Source organism: Empidonax traillii, unplaced genomic scaffold (assembly GCF_003031625.1).
Source record: "Empidonax traillii isolate 1590-97213 ecotype Southwest subspecies unplaced genomic scaffold, ASM303162v1 scaffold925:size245191, whole genome shotgun sequence".
In the NCBI taxonomy this organism is placed as follows: Eukaryota; Metazoa; Chordata; class Aves; order Passeriformes; family Tyrannidae; genus Empidonax; species Empidonax traillii.
Genome location: NW_020956118.1, coordinates 142,130 through 163,861, shown reverse-complemented (window position 1 = coordinate 163,861; position 21,732 = coordinate 142,130). Strand labels below are relative to the sequence as shown.

The 21,732-nt window shown below is 60.0% G+C and overlaps 2 protein-coding genes across 3 annotated transcripts; one reads left to right on the top strand and one right to left on the bottom strand.

Annotated features, from left to right (window-relative positions):
• Window positions 1-957: 957 nt before the first annotated feature.
• On the bottom strand, window positions 958-20,574 carry FMOD (fibromodulin). 2 transcript variants are annotated; one of them, XM_027903005.1, is made up of 4 exons: window positions 20,332-20,574; window positions 17,025-18,029; window positions 15,424-15,624; window positions 958-967 (listed from the first exon to the last, which is right to left on the bottom strand). In XM_027903005.1, exons 2-3 carry the CDS (start codon window positions 18,013-18,015, stop codon window positions 15,473-15,475), a joined length of 1,143 nt encoding a protein of 380 aa, XP_027758806.1. In that variant the 5' UTR covers window positions 18,016-18,029; window positions 20,332-20,574; the 3' UTR covers window positions 958-967; window positions 15,424-15,472. The 2 variants fall into 2 exon arrangements, with proteins under 2 accessions (XP_027758806.1, XP_027758805.1); XM_027903004.1 differs by lacking the exon at window positions 958-967 and having other exon boundaries at window positions 14,473-15,624.
• Window positions 1,631-6,000, top strand: BTG2 (BTG anti-proliferation factor 2). Its single transcript, XM_027903006.1, has 2 exons — window positions 1,631-1,870; window positions 2,872-6,000. Exons 1-2 carry the CDS (start codon window positions 1,711-1,713, stop codon window positions 3,204-3,206), a joined length of 495 nt encoding a protein of 164 aa, XP_027758807.1. The 5' UTR covers window positions 1,631-1,710; the 3' UTR covers window positions 3,207-6,000.
• Window positions 20,575-21,732: the final 1,158 nt, after the last annotated feature.

Genomic DNA, 21,732 nt, shown 5'->3' with positions numbered 1-21,732 from the left:
ATCCCGCTCCTCTGCCAGGGAATATTCATTCACAGTCCCATCCTGGTTTGATACTAACTCTCTCATGGTTGATCAAAGCAAAGGCAAGCAAAGAGCTTGGCCTCCCACTGTTCTTTAGCTCGGGGCCAGTTTCAGCAGGAGCTGGGCCAGTGTTTGTGCTGGGCAGCGTGGCTGGGCAGCTGGGCCAGCTGGGCCAGCTCCCGGCATTGTCGTGGCTTTAAGGTGCTCCTTCATCTCCCACAGCATCAGGGCTTGCACCGCTTCTGCTCTCCCTTCCTGCTGGGCTGGAGGAGGCACCCGAGGACGTTCTGCTCCACGCCTGCCTTGGCTTGTTCTCCCTGCTCCATGACAGGACACGTCCTCCTTCATCCCGCTCTTCCTCCAGCCTGGCTTTTGGCTGGAAGGAGGCACTGGGTCCCAGGGTGTCTGTCCTCACCCCTCATCCCAAACCCTCCTCAGGCAGTGAGATGAAGGTGATCATGGCAGTGCTCCCCCTCATCTCCCTCACCTGCCTGGGACAGTGCAGGTGATGGCAAGTTCTCCCTACACTCCTCAGGGATCTCTGGAAAGGGTTTGGCCTTGTCTGAGGGACAAGGATCTGTGAGCGTGTCTTGGGAAAGGAGAGTTAGTGATGGAAACACTGCTGGGAAGAGAAGACCCCCTGTAGGGGGGCTTCTCTTGGGTGGCAAAGGGCACCTGGGCTGCTCTGGCATCTGGAGGAGGGTTTTGGAGGGGGGACCTCAGAGCCCCTTCCAAAGGGGCTCCAAGCGAGCTGGAGAGGGGTTTGAGACAAGGACCTGGAGTGACTGGACAAGGGGGAATGGTTTCAAACTGACAGAAAACAGGCTTAGATTGGATATTAAGAAAAACTTCTTTACTGTGAGGGTGGTGAGGCACTGGAATGGATTTCCCAAAGAAGCTCTGGCTGCCCCCTCCCTGGAAGCGTCCGAGGCCAGGCTGGACGGGGCTTGGAGCAACCTGGTCTAGTGGAAGGTGTCCCTGCCCACGGCAGGGGGTTGGGACGAAACGATCTTTAATGTCCCTTCCAACCCGCCCGATGACTCGATGATTCCACCGCTCGGGACGGCTCTGCCGCGGGTGACTGCCCAGGAGCCGCAATCCCGCGATCCCCGGAGCGCACGGGGGCCGTGCCTCGGGTGGGGAGGGGTGTCTGTCCCTGTCCCGTCCCTGTCCCGTCCCTGTCCCGTCCCTGTCCCGTCCTTGTCCCTTGTCCCCCCCCCCCCCCCCCCCCCCCCCCCCCCCCCCCCCCCCCCCCCCCCCCCCCCCCCCCCCCCCCCCCCCCCCCCCCCCCCCCCCCCCCCCCCCCCCCCCCCCCCCCCCCCCCCCCCCCCCCCCCCCCCCCCCCCCCCCCCCCCCCCCCCCCCCCCCCCCCCCCCCCCCCCCGGGTCACCCCGAACCTGCCCCGTAACCGCCCCCCCCAACCCCCGCCTCGCGCTGTGACGTCACCGCTCCCCGAGCGCTGAGCTCACGCGCTATTAGCATACCGCGATTTGCATACCCCTCATTTGCATTGGGGCCGCAGCCAATGGGGTCGCGCCGCCGCCCTCGGCCCCGCCCCCTCCCCGGCCGGGCATAAGGCGCGCGCGGCGGCGGCGGCGCAGAACGGGCGGAGCGGAGCGCTCGGAGCGGGACCCCCCGATCCCCACGGGACACCCCCCCACCCCGGGAACCCTCGACCCCAGCGCCGGGATGAGCCACCGCCACGGCCCCCGCCGCGGGCCCCGCGCCGACATGGTGCCCGAGATCGCCGCCGCCGTCGGCTTCGTGTCCAGCCTGCTGCGCACGCGGGGCTGCGTCAGCGAGCAGCAGCTCCAGGTCTTCAGCGGGGCGCTGCGGGAGGCGCTCGCAGGTGAGTGCGGCGAGAGAAGCCCGCTCGTGTACGGGCTCCTCCTGTCCCCCTCGGGGCCAGGCGCCCACTGGTGTCCTTCCCCGGTACTCCCTGGGTTGCTCCCAGAACCGGGTGTCCGTCTCCGGGTGCCCCCCCGTGTGGCTCCCAGGACCCGGGATAGGATCGGGTGTTCTCCGGATGCCCCCTCTTGTGTTGCTCCCAGGACCGGTGTCCCTCCCTGCGTTCCCACCTGTGTCCCCTGGGGTCGGGCACACGTCAGCGCCTTTCCCTGACACCCGGCTGTGCCATCCTTGACGCCGGATACCTCTTCGTGCCTTTGCCTGAGTGCCCACCCGTGTCCCCCTGGGGACTGACACCCATCTGTGTGACCCCAAGGCACCCACCTGTGTCCCTGTGGGGTGACGGGTGAAACTCCCTCAGCCTGGGAGTGAGCAGATCCCCTGCCCGGTCTCAGAGGGCTTTGTGAGCCCTCCTTGGTGACGGTTGATACCGACGATCCTAAGCCAGTCTGTGCCCCCTCCCTGTGTCAACAGTCTGGCACTCCCCTCCCCACGGGCATGTCTGGACTCGGCACGACCTGGGTGGTTCAGGGGTTCCCCTCCCAGCCCGGCACAGCCGGGTGTTATCACCGCGAAGGAGGGATGGTTTGTTTGTTGCTGTGCTCAGATAAGAGGTAGTAAAGTGCTCCTGAACTTAGAGAATGACCTGGATGTTGCTCCCGGGCCGCGGTGCTTTGGGGTGGGTGATAAGGTATCTACCCCGGCCACCCCGGCAGCGTTGGGGTCCCTGCACAGCCCTCCGGGGGTTTGTAGGACCCGAGGAGCTGCACCTCGGAACAAGCAGTGACCAAAGGGTCGAACACTCGGCTCCGGAGCCTCCATCCTAAGGAGCACTCCCGAGGAGCCCTGAGCTCCCTCCAGGAGCTGTGGGAGCCCTCGGGATGGCAGCGGGACACAGAGCTCCTCCACGCCTGCTCACCGCCCCTGTCGCTTCCCTTGCAGAGCACTACAAACACCACTGGTTCCCCGAGAAACCCTTCAAAGGCTCCGGGTACCGCTGCATCCGGATCAACCACAAAATGGACCCCATTATCAGCAAGGCAGCGAGCCAGATCGGACTGAGCCTCCCGCAGCTCTACCAGCTCCTGCCCAGCGAGCTCACGCTCTGGGTGGACCCCTACGAGGTCTCCTATCGCATCGGCGAGGACGGGTCCATCTGTGTCTTGTACGAGGCCACCAAGCCCCCCAGCTCCTACGGGATGCTCACCTGCAAGAACCAGATGATGCTGGGCCGCACCAGTCCTTCCAAAAACTACATCATGACTGTCTCCAGCTAAACACTCCTCTTGTCCTTACACTGCCAAGACACAGGCTACTGTAATACCTCACCCGAGGATCTATTTTTAAGATGAAGAGCTATTTATATTTTTTAAAAAAATCCAAGAAAATCCAAAATTAAAATATCGGGCGCCGCTCTGAACAGAGGCGGGGCTCCAGGTGCCTTTTTTAAAGCTGTTGCAAGCTTGTGAGTTTTTCTTATGAAGCCGATATCTACCTAATTAGTGTTGGATGGCGATTTTGGGCTGGCTTGCTCACTTGGGCAGCTTGGAATGGAGGATGAGGGGGAAGAGCCAGGCTGGGAGGTGTGGCTGGTGGTGGGAGATGTGTCACCTTCTCCCCATCCTGGTTCCCAGCGCTGCTGCTGTATCATCAGGTATTGCAGTACTGCTGAGAAGGGGGGAAGGAGGTGCTGCCTCTCCTTCACTGCCCCACTCCCCAGCTGGTTTGATCTCTCTGGGGCCTGGATGTAGTTCTGGGGTTAGGGTTAGGGACCCTGGGATCCCTCTCCTTTGCTCTCACACATCTCCTGGACCAACTCTGTGAGTGTTGCAGCTCTGCTCTGCCCCACTCCCAGCACAGCGAGGGGAGCTTGCCCTGCGTCCAACCCCTCCGCCTTTCCTGTCCACTGCTGGACTGGAAGGGCCACCCTGGATAGTGGAGCAAGGCAGAGGTGCACTGGGGGTGCCCAGGATGAGTCGTGCAGCTGCTGTGGTGGCACTGGAGGACTGTTTTCCCTGGTGCTCCCAGTCCCTGGCTGTCACCCACGCTGCACGCGGAGCCAGCTGCTCCAGACCCCGGGACCAGCACGGAACAGCTGGGAATTACAAAGCCTTTCTGCTCTGTGTGGCTCAGACATCAGCCCAGACCTGCTCTTGTGTGGCCTCTGAGTGCTCCTGGGTGGGGGCTTGGCCTCCTGCCTCCACAAGTTGCCCCATCCAGCGCTCCTGACTTGAGTGTCACTTCTCCAGAAGAGCTGAAGCAACTCTCCCTGTGCTGTAGAGGTTGGTGTGTGAGAACCCCTTTGCTGCCCCGTTTATTAAAATCAGAAGTGCTGGGGGGCTCTTTCCCCTCTGTGTGGGATGCTCAGATGCTTTGGTGTCCTAACTTTGCATTTAAAGTCACAGCACCTCCTCCCCTGTCCCTGGGACCTGTCTCCCCTGACCCCATGGTAAAAGGGCATCATTTGGTTCTGATCTCTTGGAACATAACTTTTGCACAATTAATGCCTGGTCCTGTGCTCTGCCTGTTCCAGCAAAGCTTCTTCTGCAGTCCCAGTGGAACTTGTGTTCAGGGAGACTCTGCCCAGGGGTTGTTCAGGATTTGGCCTTTAAACTACAAAAAGGGTGGGAGCTAAAGGGCTGCTCTAAACTTCACCTGCCCCTTGGGAAGGAGCCTTTACTGGGATATTTCTATGTCCTTGGCCTTTTTACCGACCCACTGGTGCTCCTCCATTGATCCCAGGAGAAGGGATTGGAGCAGAGGGCATTGACATGGTTGGTTGTAGCAAAACTTCCCAGATTTGTCTCTCAGCACACTTATAACCTTCCTCTTTCCTGACCTGGCAGCTAACTGGCAAAACCAGAGTTGTTCCTGCCCAGCCTATGATGACTCAAGTTCTCAGACATTTGTGCAATATATTTCCAAATCTTGGGCTCTCTGGGAGAGGAAGGAAGCTCCCATCTGCCACAGTTCTTAACTTGGTCTTTAATATATTAAATAATTCAGCACAGCTCCCCAACTCTGACTACTAACATGGAAAAGTTCAGATTTTTGTGAGCTTCAAATCATCAATTCCAGAACTGGAAAATCAACCTCGATTCTTGAATGCTTTTTAAATGTCAAGTGGTTGGCTGTCCCTGAGCAGTAAGAGCAGAGTGTGGCCCTGGAGTTGCATCACTTCCCTCTGTGCCACTGAAACCTCTCACGTCAGCAAAGCAGAAGTTGAGACAAAGCACTGGGGCTTCTCCCATGCTGAACTTGTGCAATAGGTGACCTCACCGAGAGGGGAGTGCTTGGAAACTTCCAAAAAGCAGATTCCCTTTTCAGGGAAAAGGGATCTCAGTGCTTTTTGGAGTCCTCACTTGACCCGCTTACGTGGAAAGCCCATGATGAGACCTGCACCCAGCAGGAGCTTTGCTGGGCTCCTTGGCTGGATGTGGAGGCTCCTGAAGGCTGGTACTTCCTTGGGTTGCAATTTGTCAGGATCAAAGCAGTCTTAAGATTTACACCCCCTTTTTAACTCTATCCCCTCCCCTCTTCCCAGAAGAGTTTTCCAGGAACAACAGCCCCCCACCAAAGGATTACACTATAACTGCTCCTAAAGTGCCCCCACCTCCAGAACCAAAATAGCCTCATTCTTCTTGTCCCTGGTGTGGAGGAGCCTCATGTTAAAGGTGTCTGTTTGTAGCTTCAAAACCAACCAAACTTGGGTATAATCCCTTTCTCTTGTAGCTGGTTACATGTAAAAGCTGTGAATTTGTGTGCTCTGTTGCCTTCTGCCTACAAGCCTGATGTTCACCTGCAGAGCCGAGTGATGTGGAGTTTGAGACAGTGTATTGGAGGGGTTTTCTGTCTTTTTTTTTTTTTTTTTTTTAACCAAGCTGGACTGTTGAACGGGACCTGCTTTTTTTTTTTTTTGTATTTGGTTGAAAATGGTCGAAAGTCTGTAAGGACTTGGAGGAGGGAGTGGGTGGTTACTAATGTACAGTAGTATTTTATATCCAGAGTGTACAGATCCTTTGACAGATGGATGCTTTTGTTACTTTAATAAAAATGTAGCATCATAACCAAGCCCTGTGTTCTTCCTGGGAGCTGCCCTGTGCTGGTGGAGGGGGTGAGGTGTTGGGATTGCAGCCCAGATCCCACACTGGGAATGCCACGGGCTCGGCTGGAGTCTGGGTGACTGCGAATATCCGGCTGCGTCACGGGGGAGGTTTAGCAAAAAGCTGCTTAGTCAACGTGCTGACTCCAAAGCTGACCCTCTAAACTCCAGGAATTAAGGCTGGGAATTGGGCTGATGACTAATGCCGGGCTGTGGGTGTCCTGCCCTTCTCCTTCCCCATGCTGGGCTCTGGCTTGGGCAGAAGGGGATTAATTCTACGCTGGATTGTGGAAATGCCGACGGGAAGGTGTGATGGACCCGCCTGCCAGGCCTCTTATCCCATCCTAGGAACAGCTCAAATGGAGTCTGGGAAAGAAGGGATTAATGGTCTGAGGGAGCCATGGGACGGTTCCTGGTGAAGCCTCCCTGCCCCCACCATCCCTCCGGGGTGACTGAGCCAGCGGAGGAGGAAGAGGAGGAGGAAGGGCGAGGGATCGCTGGATTGCACTGAGCCACGTGGGGGATGCTCTGGGCCTGTCACGATAAAGGAACCCAGGGCTGAGTCATGGCAGATCCTGTTTTGGCTGCGTGGGGAGGGTGGTGACCTCAGTAGGGAGCTGTGACCCTGATCCCCGGGACAGGGACCCTCTCTGTGAGCAGACCTGGCTAAATCAGCTTCTGCTGCTTTTGATCCAAAGCTCCATTTTTAAGGAGCTCAGGAGGGCTTGAGTTACAGCCTGCCAGTGTCCCTCTGACCCACCCCAGGCTGCTCCCTGTGCCCTCCTGGAGTGGGGATGCCAAGGGGGGCATGGCCCTGGTCCCACCACTCTCCCTGGAGAGGGCAAAGCAGCCTCCTCCCCTCCTGCCCGTGTCACAACGTGCCACCTCCCAGAGGAACACAATTTGTGGGCGGATTTGGGTGCTGGGTCAGAGCCGCTCCTGTTTGAGCTCATCCCTTCATTAGTTTGCATAAACACACCCGAACTGCTGCTGCTTGTGAAACAGGGCTGGTGGGGAGGGCCAGGCTGTGAAACAGGGCTGGTGGGGAAGGGCCAGGCTGTGAAACAGGGCTGGTGGGGAGGGATGGGCAGTTCAGCTGCTGATTAGCTGGGGAGTCACCCGTGTTCAAAAGCTTGGGGAAGTCAGGTGATGGTGGCCTCCTTCCTCCCTCTGGCTTGTCCAAACCAGCCTGGGCTGCCAGGACATGATCCCGGGCTCCAGGCCCATTCCCAGGCTGGTGCAGTCCGTGCCATGGCCAGCCCGGCGTGCTGTGACCTGTGCCTGGCATTTGGGCCAGTAGGCAGAGCCAAGCTCATCTGAAATTTGGGCTGCTCCCAGCCAAGATAAAAATACAGCTCTTACGCCATGGATTGGAGCGAGGAGTCAGTGCTTGGCACAGCCAGACCCCCCTCCAGCCTGTGGGTCCCTGACGTAGCTGCTATTTTTATCTTGCTTGTCATTTTGTTCTGGTAGGATCTGGACAGCTCAGGTACAGGCTGGGTTAGTGTTGTACATCTGTATTTGCCCCTCAAAGCTCTTTCTAGGCCTTCCGAGATCCTTGGGCACATCTGAGATCCCTGAGGATTGACACAGGGAACGTGGAGTCACAGCTGGAGTGTGTGCTGGGGACGTGGATGCCCCCAAACTGCTGGGAGCAGCTCTGGAAAAGACTGAAAGTAGCTAAATCCACCTCCTCTACCTGTTGGAATCTTGGCTCAGTGTCTGTTGCTGGGTTTCTGCTGGGATTTTTGTATCCAGGCAGGGAAGTGTCCGATCCCAGGAGCCTGGGTCAGACACTGTAATCAGAACCCATGTGTTGCACAAACGAGTGTTTGGCTTTGCTGTGCCCTGGGAAAGGCTGTGCTCAGCCTTTGCCCGGCACACACGGCCATGAGTTTGTGGGTTGGTTTGTGGGTGTTTGTGTGTTCCTTCCCTGGGGTCCCTTGAGCAGAAATCGGGCGTTTCTCAGTTCTGAGTTACCACAAGAGCAACGTCAGCATTTAGGATGTGAAAGCGCTCGTTGGGGTTATTTCTGCTCTTCCCACTGGGCCCAAACATCATCCCCCACCAGTCCTCTTGTCACCACCCCTGCCCACCCTGGAGCAGGGAAGGGAGCCAGGTCCCTTCCAAACGGGACAGGCTGCTCAGAAGGGAGGGAGGTGAGAGGGGACGAGGCAGCACCACAGCTCTGCGTTTCCCCTGGTGCAGCTGGAGGAGGGGCAGAAGCGAAACCCTGAGCCTCCCCCCGCACCCAGGGGCTCGGGCTCTGCCAGGTGCTTCCTGCCCTCGTTATCTGCCGGCAGGGCACGGCAAGGACTGGCTCTTTGAGCTCGGCCGGGGCCAATCCGGCACTCCCTGGGTGCAGCCACACTCGCTGTATCTGGGCAGACAGAGCCGGCAGCGCCCAGACCCACCCTGGGAACGGGGGGAGCTGCAGGCCCGGGGGTGCTCCCTCACCTGGATGAGCTACCCAGGATCCACCGGAGCTGCAGGAGCTCTGCAAGCACGTGGCCTGGCAACGGGGCGGTGATTTGTGGGGTTTGGAGGGGTTGGTGCTGTGCCAAGCCCGCAGCATTTTGGGCTGGGGCACTTCCAGCACGCTCTGGCATCGCCGCTGCCTGTGCCAGCAGCCTCTGGCACCGGCAAACTCCAGCATGCCCCGTGTTTGCTGCCACAGTGGAGCCCCCACGCCAGCCCTGCACCCCACAGGGTTGAGCCAAGCTCTTCCCAAGCCCCCCGGGCACGGCCAGGCACCGGGTCAGGATCGGTGTTGGCACATGGGCTCCTGTTGGATTCTGTCCCTTGGCTGGGATGTCGGAGCGGTTCCTGGCTGGGGACTGCCCTCTCTGTCTGCCCTTCCTCTGACAGACCTTCCTCTCCCTCCTCTTCCCTGGCCCAGCTCTCTGGCCTCCCTTTGCCCCTGCACAGTGGCCAAGGCCAGACCTTGAGCTCTCCAAGGCCACAACCCATCTCATCTCCACGTGCCCACCCCCGAGCACCCCAACAGCCTCACACCCCCCCGGGACCCCCAAACCAGCACCAAGGAAAAGGCACCAACCGCTCTGCCTTCCCAATCCTTGCTAAAAACTGAGCCACCAGACAGAACCCCCCCCCCTCCTTCCTCCCCAGAGGTCACGGGCAGATGTGGGTGTGTGTCACAGCCACCTCCCCCGCCCTGGCTGCGCTTGGAGGGGCTCCAGCGGCAGATGGGGCGGGCGGTGGCTGTGCTCAATGCTGGCTTGAAACAAAAAAACCTCCCCCCAAACAACCACAGAACCTGTCGGCAGCTCCAGGCCCAGCCTTGGCTCTGTTCCCTGCCCGCTCCCTGCCTCCCCTGCCAGCTTTTGGGCAGGAGTGGACGTGGAGTGGGCACTGTGCAGAATTCCAGACAGGGAGAGGGGAAGGGGGTCCCCAAAAGGGAGTGGGGGGTTCTGCTGCTGCTGCCCCCTGACCCTGGGAGAGGCTGGGGATGGGGGACACCCTGGGAGATGTGATCCTCCCTCGAGGTGGGCAGCTGGAACAGGACAGAAGTGGGGTCTGGGGAGGGACAGCCCACCCTGGCCCTGCAGTGGGTCCCCACATCTCCCCACTCCTGGGGTGTCACCGAGGGGTTTGGGGGTCCCAGGGGCCAACTTGTCCCTGCCCTCCCCTGCTGTGAGTGCCTGGGTGAGGGTCTGCTGGGGCTGGGCCAGATGGGCAGGGGGAGAGGAGCCACTTCAGCTGCTTTTTTGTTTCTACTGAGCATCCCATGGGGAGAGCCGGCCCCATCCCCATCCCCATCCCCATCCCCATCCCCATCCCCATCCCCATCCCCATCCCCATCCCCATCCCGGCCCCTCCACAGCGGCTGCTCCCGGCACTGGGGCCGCTTCCAACGCTCCCATTTATGACCTGGTGGGGATAAAAGGGGCTTGTTGGCGGCAGCGAGCAACTGGTGTGCGGGGCCAACTGTTGCCATCTGTCTGCTGGGGCGGGGGGGGGGGGGCCCGGCGGGGCTGGGGCCGAACCGGGGCCGCGGTTTTGTTTCTCCTTTCATGCACCACTAAACTTTGCACCTTTTGTTTCCCAGAGAAGGGCTGAGAGCCGGGAGAAAAGAGGCCTCAGCGCCGCACGGGTCAGGGCAGAGCTCACTCTGCTCGCCGGGGGGGCTGTGTACGACTCCTATTCTGCATTGTAATAGTAATTATTGCGGTTTGAGGGGTCTGTCGGGGTCGGGCAATGTGGTGTTGAGCCCCCTCAACCCCACCCCTGTGCCACACCCTGGGAGAGAAGTGTCCTGACACGTCCAGTGCCACAGCGGGCAGAACCCACCGCTGCTGGTGCTGGTGGGGGCAGCCCTTGGGGACCCCAGGCTGGGTGGCCTTGGAGTGACAGCTGTGCCCTGGCATCCCTGAGGAGTGCTGGGCACCATGCCCTGTCCCCAGCTGAAGCTGTGCCCCCACCCCTGGCAGACCCCACGCCCTGGCAGTGGGATGAGGAGAGGGCAGGGCACAGGCAGCGGGATGGTGGGAGCTGCCAGAGGCTGCATTCACTTCCTCGGGGCAGTTCTCCTTCCCCTGGAGCCGTGTCTGGGATGGGAACGCAGAGCCCGGGGCAGGTCCCAGCCCTGTGTGAGTCTCAGCAGCTGCCTGGGTTTGTTCAGGGCTTTGAGTCCCTGCTTTGCTCGGCATCTGCTTCCTGCTGGGCCACATCTCTGGGCCCAGCCTGGAGCTGGTGGCTGGGACGGGCCCTGCCTGGCTGGGGGAACATGTTCCCAGCTCCTGGAAGCGCTGGGGAGGCTCGAGAGGCTCCCCCCTCTGCCACGTCTCCAGGAGTCACACCAGGAGTGTCCCACAGGCTGCATCCAAACTCCACAGGCGGTGTGAGAAGTGCTGTGTCCCTTGTGCATCTCTCCCCTTCCCCTGGATACCAAAGCTATGGAGAATCCCTGCCAGTGTGGGCTGGCCCTGACAAGGCAGATGGAGAAGGATTTAGGGGTGACACTGGGATCTGTGCCCCAGGACCTGCCAGCTCATGTAGGGATATTTTGGGGCATCCAAACATCTAGGCTGGTACCTGCTGCATCCCCTCTGCCAGGGCCACTCATCCCTGTGGGGATCCCTGTGGGTGTCCCTGTGCCTGGCACAGCAGTGCCCTGCTCCACAGGGATGGGGCAGCTCTCGGTGTCACTGCTGGGGGGACACAACACCCAGTGAATGCAACACCCGCTCCTTTGGGGAACCGCCAGGAGATGTTAGTGGGAACCAGTTGGAGTAAACAACCTCCCTGAGCCCCCGTCCCGGCGTTCCCAGCTGCCAGACGAAGGGCGAGGCCCCTCTTCCCTCTGACAATGCCCTTTTACCAGGGAGTCTGTGCCTATTATAGCACCGGATAAAACCGGGAAGGGGAAGGGCCGAGCGGAGCAGCTGCCCCGGCCCGCTCAGGCGCTGCTTTGTTGTCATTAAAAGGCTGGATTGGGATGGGACGTGGCTGTGGGGGCTGTGGGGCTGCCTCAAAGCTTGTCCCCCCTCCCAGCCCCCACAGGGGGATTCCACAAAGGGTCTGGCTGAGATCTGCCCCAGCAAGTTCCCCCCTGGGTGGTCAGCACAGAGCAGGGCGCGATTTTGGGGGGCAGCCCAGAGACTTGGAACCTGATGGGGGTCTGAGCTCTGCAGGGCTGAGAATCCCTTTTTCTTCCTTTCTCCCCTTGGAATGAGTTCGATGATGGGGTCCATCTCCAAGGCTGTGCTCATGGATCCCATGGATGGTTGTGGTGTCAGATCAACCCTCCCAGTGCCAACCCGAAATCCTGCTGGGGCAGGAGGAGGGAGAGGAGCGATGCTGAGCCTGTGCCCCCCAAACCCAGCCCCACTCTGTGAGCCCCCAGGGTTGTGCCAGCCCCCAGCAGCTTTAGGGGCCGTGGCAGGGCTGGGCTGTGGGGGCCACGCTGCCTTTTGCAGCGGAGACAAAGCCCGGCTTGATATTTATGGCACGTGCGGCGGGAGCGTGGGGTGAGCGGGGCTGGGGACAGATGGCCGGGGAACAAAAGGGGAGGCAAGAATGGGAGCTGAACAGATTGGGAATTTCCTGCCCAAACCTCTCCCCTGTGCCCAGACGCTTCTGGGGGCGCGTGGGGAACAAGGACACCTTCCCCCAGTGATCCCCCCCGAAACGCTCGGCCCCTCTGGGGGGACGGACCCCCCACATGCTCCAGTCCCCAAGCTACTCATCCTCCCAGAGTGGATGGAGAGAAAAATCCCCAAATCCCAGCTCTTTTTGCTCCTGATATGGAGCTGTGAGAGCAGGAACCCCCCCCCATTCCCCCAAGGCTCAGCCCGTTCCTCTGTAAAACTTGGGTTGGGGGTCCCCGTGCTGGGCCCCTCCCCGGCGTCTTTTCCCGCTGCCTCCACAGTTTTCTTATCTCTTCCCATCAACGTGGCAGCTGCTGCAGCCGGAGCCCAGCAGCTTATTAATAATCAACTTTTATTGCTGGCCCCGGCGCGGCCGCACAGGGCCCGGGGTGGTGGCACCGGGACCTGCCCACCCGGCCCTTTGTCCCCGAGACTGCCCCCCCAGAGAGAGGGTTTGGGTTAAATCTGAGGAGAATCGAGCAAAGGGAAGCACTGGAGGATGTGACACTTCCCTGGGCCGTGACTGCAAACACTCCCACGCTCGGTTTGGGGCACGGGGACGTGTCCAGAGCTCGTGTCCCTGGGCTGGGGGGGATGTTCTGCCCCAGCCTGGGCCCCTCTGGCAGCGCTGGGGCAAACCCAGAACCTGCTGCCTCACTGCTGCTGCTTTTCTGGTGTTTTTTTCTGTGCTTCCCCAAAGGAAAATATTTTGAGGGGTTGTTTTTAAACAGAAATTTGCACTTCCTGAGGAAACATCCTAAAGGGATGTTTACAAACAGTCTGGGAAGTGTTGGAGCTGAGGGATGATGCGAAGGGGGGGGAAATAAAAAGGCAAGGGGAGGAATAGAATAGAGAAAAAAGGTGGCAAGAAGTGGAGGTGGAGTCTGGGGGTTGCAGGGGAGCTCTGGAGAAATCCTGCCTGACTCCAGGGGGGACACCCAGTGGGAGCTGCTGCTTTTTGGTGCAGGGACAGCCTGATGGGTGCCCAGATCCAAACCCCTGGTGATGAGGAGAGGCCTTGGGAGAACCCCACAGTCCAGATGTGACCTCGAGGGGCTGCAGCTGCTGGTACCCCCTGCAGCAGCCCCCAAAGCCCCCCTGCTCAGGGCTCAGCTTCAGGGGGGCTGGGGAGGATGGTTTTTGGGTCGGTTTGGGGTTTCCCCCTCCTTCATCCTGCTCTGTGGATCCGGACAAAGCCCTGCACTCCCCCCTCCTCCTCCTCCTTCCTGGTGGGATTTGGGCTGCTGGGGCCCCCCGGACCCCTCAGCTCCTCCCAGCAACAGGAGGAGGAGGAGGAAGGGGATGAGGAGGGGGGCCAAGCCCCCTTCCCTGCCATTCCCACCACAACAAGGCAGAGATTGGGCGCCTGTGGGCTCGCCCAGGACCAATGGGGTCTCTCCCTTTCTTTTGGGGAGGGGGAGAAGCAGGGCAGGGGGTTGCCCTGACCCTCTGCCCCCTCACCTCCCCCTGGCTGATGTAAATCAGCAATCCCATGGCCCTGCCTGGATAAAGCAGCTGCTGGAGGAGTGTTGGAGCTGCTCCTCCTGGGTTTTGTTTGCTCCCCTCAGATCCTCCCTCCCCTCAGACTCTCCTTCCCATGTCCCTCCTGGGCTTGGCCACCTCACAAACCCCCCCAACTCGCCCCCAGCCCCTTTGGCTCCTGCAGGCTGTGTTTTGGGAGGGAGTGTGGGTGCTCTGGGGCACAGACCTGAACTTGGGACCAGGAGGAGGTGGGTGTCAGCAAATCCTGAGCGTGCTGGGCACCCCTGGGTGCAGGGCAGCTCCCAAACCTGGGTGCTGATCTTGGGGACGCAACTTTGGGGACGAAAAGTCAGGGCCACCCTTCCACCCTTGTGACAGGCAGTGCCAACATCCAGTGACGTTCCTGAGTCCTTGGCCAGCTGGGCATGTGGTGGGACCCCAAAGGGGGGGTGCCCAGTCCCGGTGCCTCCAGGAGGATTTGGATCTCTGCAGGGAATGGGTTTTGGCTTTTTAATCAGGCTCCAGCTCAGCTGCTAAAAATCGGCAGGGCTGAAGGCCGGAGAACACCCCGGAAAACAACACCCAAATGTGCCGCCCTCCCTCCCTGTCTCCTCTGACACCTATCCAGGTGTATTTTCCCCTCTGCGAACGTCCGGGCTGCGGTGGAGCGGCAGCTCCGCGGTGTGAGGAAGGCACATGCCATGTCTGCCACAGCCACTAGTCGGCAATTCCAGCCTGGATTATGGCTGGGAGGAGATGTGGCCCGCGAGAGGGGAGGCTGCGGTGCTCGGAGCAGCCCCGAGCAGCGGCTCCTCAGACGCGCTCGGTGCAGTTTAGGAAGGGCTTTATTGGTCGGTTCGGTGCCTACAGTTCATGCTGGGGGGTGGTTTCAGGGGGTCTCGGGGGGGTTTTTGCTCTTTGCATGCAGGTACAACGGGGAGGGTCGAGGTGACCCCTGCAGGTCATCCCCAAAGCTCAGCTGCCCCTTTGGTCCTCGGACTAAACTGCCCAAGGGTCCCACTTGGGTGGTTTTGGTGGATTCAAACGTGCTGTGGGTGCACGTGGTACCGCGGGAATTTTTTTTTTTGGCGGGATGGGGGGGTTTAATTGGGATACCTTGGCTGCCTGGGCAGGGAGGGAGCTCAGAGCCAAGCTGGGGGGTGCCCAGGCAGCTGGGGGTGACAGCACCAGGAATTTCCACATCCCTCAACCCCCATCCTACCCTGAACCGGTGGGCTGGGAGGAAGATTTGAGACCTGTAACCAGGCTGTTCCTCAGGGGGTTTCTCTCTGACTCCAGCAGCAGGAAAGGTTTCTCTCCTTTAATTCTGGAGCAGGAGGCTGATGGAAGGGGGGGTTGGAAATGGAGGGGAAGGAGTGGATTTGTTCTTCCTCATCCCAGATCGAGGGATGCTTCAGACTGATGTTTTAACCCTCTACTCCTGCAGCTCTCAACCTCCTGGATGCTTCTCCCATGGCCAGGGGGTTCAGATCTGCTGGTTCTGCAGGACCACCCCCCGAACCCTCCCCATGGGGGTCGGATGCTCAGGGCCAGGTTTGAGAGGTGGGATGATCCCCATCCCCACTGCATCCCACCCAACCCAGGGGAGAAGGTGTGTGTGGGGTGGCTGTGGTGGGGTCAGAGGGGGATTGCTCCTGGCATCTGCCCCACCCTGCGTGGCTGGACAGTCAGGAAGAGGAAGAATTCTGGGACGAGGAAGAACTTGGGGTCGAGAGGCTCCTGCTGACGGAGCCCCCTGATTGCACTACTGCGAAGCCAAGTCAGGCTGAGAAGCTGCACTGAGGGTCTCCCCAGGGTCGGGGGAGCCAAGTCCTGAGGGTGGGAGGGGTCAGATCTCGATGACGGTGGCCCGGCGCAGGCACAGGGGGGCGTCGGGGGGCACCGCGTTCCGCTTGATCTCGTTCCCGTCGAGCCGCAGGACCTGGAGCCGGGAGTAGTTCATGACGTCCACCACGGAGCAGAAACTGCTGATGGAGAACTCTGGGGAGGAGAGAGGGTGGAGCTGAGCACAGGCCTCAGCCCCCTCCAGCCTCCCTGGTGGGGCTGGTTTTTGGGGGGGCGATGTCAGAAATGGCAAAGGGGCTGCTGTGTCGGAGGTATCGACCTCTGAGAGCTGGTTTATCTTAAGGTGGGCAGGGAAAAAATCAAGGCAGCCCCAAATCACTGTGAATTCAGACTCAACAAGCTCCTCTCTTAAACTGAAAGGGTTCCTGATGCTCCTGGCTGCAGGCAGAAGGAGCAGGCAGGTTTGTGCTTATCCAAGGGTTTGGAAGCAGGTCCTTGGTTCTGTTGCCCAGCTGGGATGGAGCTCAGAGGGTGGAGTAGGATGGAAAACACTGTCTTTCATCAGGAATTGCCTCTGCAGCCTCTTTTTGAGCCTTCACAGGCTGCAGTCTCCATCCCCTGACCCCCCCTGGCCACCATGGGACCCCCAGGCAGCGTGTCTGGGAGGAAGGATGTCCCTGTCCCCATCCAGACATCCCCTCTCCTTTCAAACGCTGCCAGCACCAGGCAGGGAAATTCCAGCCCAGCCCAGCCTGGGTTTGGAAGGAGGAGATGGAACAAACCCCAGCGTGCATTTTTTTTTGTGCAGGATTTGGGACTAGAGGGCAGCAAAGCTCCAGGCCGGGATGCTGCTGGGGAAAGGGGGGGGACCCCTGAGCGCACGGACTGGGGGGCTGGAGGGGCACAGGCACAGTCCAGGTGCACCCAGAGGGGTTGGTGCTGCCCAGCTGGCCCCGGGGGTGCTGGGGAGGGTCAGTGGCAGAGGGTGCAGCGGGAGGAGAAGCGGCTGCCAAGCCCGAGCGGCTCCGTGGCATTTGTGGGCAGACGGCAACAGCTAGGGATTTTGAAAGCAAACATTTGGGAATCTGTTCTTGTTTCTGTGTTTCTGTCAGTTCCCCGGTGCGGGGTTGTGTGTTTTCTCTGCAACACTGACACATCCCCGTCCCCAGCCCAGCCCTGGGACTCCAACCCTGGGGGGCTCCAGCGCCGCTCCGGGAGGGTCCTGCCCTTCGGGGTCTGGCAGGTGAGGGAGCAAGGCTGGATTTTTCCAGGAGATTGCTGGGGGGTTTATTTTTCTAGCTTATTCTTATAAATAGCAGCCCCAGAACAATCTGTTCCTGTTATTTATTTGTGTATTAAGTGGAGTGGATTTCAGTCCTGGCAGAAGATGCTGCGTGGAGGGCTCCGATCACTGAGAGCTCCCATCTGTCCCAGCCCTGGGCTGCAAATTCCACCTTCCTGCTTCAAACCATGACCCCCAAGAGGCTTCCCACAGGTTCTGCATCCCCACCTCCTCATCCCCTCCTGCACCTCCATCCACCCCCAGCACCGCCATCCCCTCCCCACCACGCCTTGGTTGGCACGTTCCTGCTCACCATTGATTTGGTTCCCCTGCAGGTAGAGGTTCTCGAGGTTGGTGTTGACCCGGGGGATCTTCTGGAGCCGGTTGTAGGAGAGGTCCAGCTCGAGGATGCTGCTGCTGTTGAAGGTGTTGGAGGAGAGGCCTTGGTTTGTCAGGCTGTTGTGGGACATCCGGACATAGAGCAGCCTGGGAGACACCTGGAAATAGTCATCAGGGATGGTGTTGATGTAGTTGTACTCTAGGTAAAGCTGTTCCAAGGACATTGGGAGCCCATCGGGGACTTTTCTGAGGTGGTTGTAGCTCAGATCAGCAAGGATCAAGGACTTGAGCCCTTTGAGGGAAGCCCCCATCTCAAAAATGAAGTTGTGGCTGAGGTACAGGGCTGTGAGGTTCTCCAGGCCCTCCAGAGCGTTGGAGGGCACCCTGGAGATCTGGTTGTAAGACAGGTGGAGCTCCCTCAGGGAGCGGGGCAGGGGGCTGGGCAGCTTGGTCAGGTTGTTGTTGTTCATGTACAGCCTCTCCAGGTTCTTGAGCTTCCCGAAGACCCTCTTGCCCATCCTCTCGCTGCTGATCTGGTTGTTGTGCAGCGCCAGCCACTCCAACTCCGTGGCGTTGTCGAAGGCGCCCTCCTGGATGGCGGTGATGAGGTTGTTCTGGAAGTAGACGTACTTCATGCGGGAGGGCACGAAGGGCAGGTACCTCAGGTTGCGGGTGTTGCAGTACATGGCCGAGGAGAAGTTGGGGGGACAGTCACACTCCTGGGGGCACTGCCAGGACGGGGCTTGCTGGGGCTCCGGGCCGGGCTCGGGCTCCGTGTCGGGCGCTGCGGGGTAGGAGTACGCGTAGGGGGGACTCTCCTCCTCGTAGTAGGGCATGTAGTTGTAGGAGGCCACGCGAGACTGCCTCAGGTAGTACTGCAGCCACGCCAGGTCCTCCTCCTCATTGTACTGGCCCAGGCAGCCCCCGCAGAGCCCGGCCACGATGAGGACGGTGACCCAACACATGGCGCTGGAGGGACCTGCCGGGGGGGAGGTGGGGAGGAAACCATCAGAGGTGTCAGGTGTGATTTCACGGGGGCCAGGAATGCAGCGGGGTGGGATGTGGGTGCTGGATGGGCTTGGTGGTGCTCGGCAGCGGGGCTGGAGAACCAGGGGGCCTGAGTGAACCCTACCCTAAAAAAACCACAGCTGCTGGCATCTCCTGTGTGCAGTTACCTGACCTTCCCCCTTTTCACCTCAAGCCTGTGAGAAACCTCCACCCCAGGGGAGATTTACCTGCAAAATCCTGGTTTATGGGTATTTCTGCTAGGAATGAGTAGAGGGTGGAGACCCATGGCCTGGATTTGTGTAAGGTCACATGAGGTTTGCTCTGAGGTGCCCCGGGGTTGGCTCTGCATGGGAGGGAGGAGAAGGAACTTGGATGCTCTCCAGCTGAGTGAATGAGAGGGAAAGCTGCCAGCTCAGGTTGATTTGGGAGCTCAGGGCGTGTTTTGATGGAGCTCAAGGCATCTTTCGGTGGAGCTCAAGGCATCTTTCAGGGAGCTATATTTATGCCACACTCGCAGGCGACACGACTCGCTGTGGGTTTCATCCAGCTCTCCCTTCCCCCACGAAAACGCAGGATGCTCGGGACTGATGTAAATGCTGGTAAACAAGTTCTGCCTTATTTTTGAAATGAAACCACTCCCGAGCTGAGATTTCCCCAGCTCAGCCCCCAGAGCAGAAGGGGCAGCACCCGCCGGCCCCTCGGTGTGACCGGGGACAGGGAGCGTCACCAGACCTGGGGATGGGCTCTGCTTGTGACATCCAGCCACGAGGGCTGGGATCCAGGGGAGAGCAGGGCTGGGAGCTGGGAGTGAGGCCAAGCCATCCCTGACCCCCCTGGCTTGGCATGGGCTTTGCAGCCACCCCGTGCCACGCCCAGGGCACGGCGGTGCTGCAGCAGGAGGGACTCCAGGCACGGCTGTTCATCCCGGGATGAATGAGCGAGGCAGCTTGAAATCCCTCCAGGAAATGCGCAGGGAACAGCAAAGTGCTGCTGGGAGCGGGAGAGGAGTCTCTCCCTCCTGTGGCTCCTACATACGTGGCTGGGAGCTCATCCCTGCCAGCTCCAGGCCAGGGCTGAGCAGGGTCCAGTGTCCCCCCTCACCGTGCCAGGGGTGGCTGTAGGGTCACCTGGTGACCCCTCACCGTGTCCCCAACCCGCAGCACGGAGGGGGTGTCTGGCCTGGCAGACAAAGAGGGCACAGTTTGCAGTGGCTGCCCTGGCACGGGAAGAAAAGAGGGATTGAGCTGGTGGTGGTCAGACACGGCTCCCTGGCTTTCTCCTCCTCTCCCTCCTTCCCCCTCTGTGTGGAAGCAGAGGAGACGTGACCCCTGGGGATGCTGTGTGCCACGGGGGAGCTTGGCAGTGGCAGAGGAGTTCCTCCTCCTCCTCCTCCTCCTCCTCCTCCTCCTGCTGCTCCAGGGCACTGTGCCTGCTGACATACCAGAGCCGCGGGCTTCTCCAGCCATGCAGAGCCAGTTGGCAGCCCCTTCCCAGGGGCCCCTCTGGGGCAGGACCCATCCACAGGGTCCCTCCACCTTTCCTAGTGCCCCCCTTCAACCTGCTGGTGACCCCAAGCCTGTCCCCAGCAGACACCACTGACCCTCTCTTCATTTGTGGGTGGCTTCTCCCCTCCCCAGTGGGCTTCATCCCAGGTTTTGGGGTGGGATCTGACCTGAGTGTTCCAGACACGAGATCTGTGTCACCTCCTGGTGTCCCTGCTCTGTGCCAGGGGCCGCTGAGCTAAGGGGGTCAGCTCCTCATTCCAGGAAGGAGCAGGTTTTGGAGCAGGGGGCTTTATGGACTGTGGCCATCCACAGACTCGGCCCGTTGCTGCTGTGCCAGGCATGAAATCAGCTCCTCCTTTCCCTGGGGATGGGATAGGTATGGGGGCACTGCCAGCCCTGGGTGTGCATGGGTGAAGGTGTCCAGCTCCCAGCAGTGGGCATGGGGCTGCCAGAGGGGCAGGAGGGGAGCTGGGTGGGATGGGAGGTGGGCAGGAGGGGAGATGGGCAGCGGGAGAAGTGGGCAGGAGGAGAGATGGGTGGGTTGGGAGATGGGCAGGAGGGGAGGCGGGGGGGATGGGAGGTGGGCAGCAGGAGAGGTGGGCAGGAGAGGGAAGGGCTTTCCCAGAGGTGTGGGAGCTCTGGCTCTTCCAGCTGTGCCACCCGTGTCGCTGGCATGCGCTTCCCGTGGCAGGCACAGGTATGGAAATCAGGCTCCAGAAAAAACCCAACAACAACAAAAACCCCTAATAAATACAGAGCCACACTTACCAAGGTGAGATCCTCCTCTCCAAAGCCTCGCTGTGCTGCTCTGGTGTGTCAAGCAGCATGGAGTGGCTCCCGAGCTGCACAGCCTGGTGCCCGCCCCAGATCCCAGAGCAAATACTGTGCTTGCAGGTCACGGGCTCGCCAGGGTTTTTGGGGAGTGACCTCCCAGCAGCAGCCAGTTTGCAGGAGAGACTGGAGAGACCCTAATGCTGCCTGGCGTTATAAATAACCTGCTTTTTCTTTCCTCCCTCTCCCTCTCCCTCTCTCTCTCTCTCTCTCCCGTCTTTTCTCATAGGAGTGTTGGCACTTTTCAGGCTCTCTCTGTTTAACGACTTAGTGGAATTGGGATGTTGTTTTCAAAAGGGCTGTTGTCAGGTCTCCTGTGTTTCTCATCAGGGAGCGATGAGGAGGCCTCTGGCCAGATTAAAAAATATCGGATTTTGAGGTGCTGAGGATGGGATTCTTTGGGAGAGACAAGGAATTATCCTTAACTTTTACAGTACCAGCAGAGGAGACGTTGGTGCTGCTCTGATGGCAGCCTGGGCTGCCTCCCCAGGAAGCCTCAGTTTACGCAGTCCCGCTATTAAATATTTGGGATAAACATTTCCATGAACGATAAGGCTGCAGCATCCAAGGTAAATAAATTGCCTACCAAAGAGCCACTGTGACAGCGGGAATTCGTCTCCAGCCTGGCAGGGCAGAGATGCCAAGCTGGCATTTCTGCAGGCTGTGCCCATCCCCCCGGGGATGGGGGGTCTCATCCATCCCCCCGGGGCTGAGCTGGGATTGGGGGGATGGGAAAGGAGAGAGTGTCCTGAGGGTCACCCCTGGCTGGGCAGAGGGTTTGGGGCTCTCTGTGCCACAAGGCTCATCCCAGTGCCAGCCTTGCCTTGGGGGAATGGGGGGTCCTGCAAAGTGGGGGAGCAGCGGGTGCTGTCCCAGCCCCCCCAGTCCCCATCCTGGCTCCCCGTGCACTTTGGAGTCAGCTCTTCCAGCGCTCTCCAAGCATTTCCTCCCACAAGGAGAGGAAAGGAGGAGCCCAAACCGCCCAGCGCCGTCCCCTGCCCGGCTCCAGCAGCACACCCGGGTCCTCCCAGGAGCCTGGAATCACTTAGTGGAGCTCAGCAGGTGCCAGCTCCCTCCGGGCTTGCTTTCTCCTGCATTTCCATAGAGATTTCCCAGCCAAAACATCCCGTTCCCCTGGGGAGACCTGCAGAGCCCCTTATCACTGCCCAGCCCCGCTGGGAGGAGCAGGAGGGATGTGCAGCCTGCTTGGTGGCTGCATTGGAGGGACACGCTGTACAGTGGGGACCTTGCCAGAAATCCTGTCTTTTTGGGAAGGAAGAGTGTGCCTGGAAAGCACAGCTCGCTGTGCCGGGATCTGCAGGGAGAGAGGATTTGGAG

What these genes read in the sequence shown, in the direction of transcription:
- BTG2 (XM_027903006.1), top strand. Translation starts at nt 1,711, where the DNA reads ATGAGCCACCGCCACGGCCCCCGCCGCGGGCCCCGCGCCGACATGGTG. An exon ending in GCTGCGGGAGGCGCTCGCAG is followed by an intron (nt 1,871 to 2,871) that starts GTGAGTGCGGCG and finishes CTTCCCTTGCAG; the next exon opens with AGCACTACAAACACCACTGG.
- FMOD (XM_027903005.1), bottom strand. Translation starts at nt 18,015, where the DNA reads ATGTGTTGGGTCACCGTCCTCATCGTGGCCGGGCTCTGCGGGGGCTGC. An exon ending in GCAGGGGAACCAAATCAATG is followed by an intron (nt 15,625 to 17,024) that starts GTGAGCAGGAAC and finishes TCTCCTCCCCAG; the next exon opens with AGTTCTCCATCAGCAGTTTC.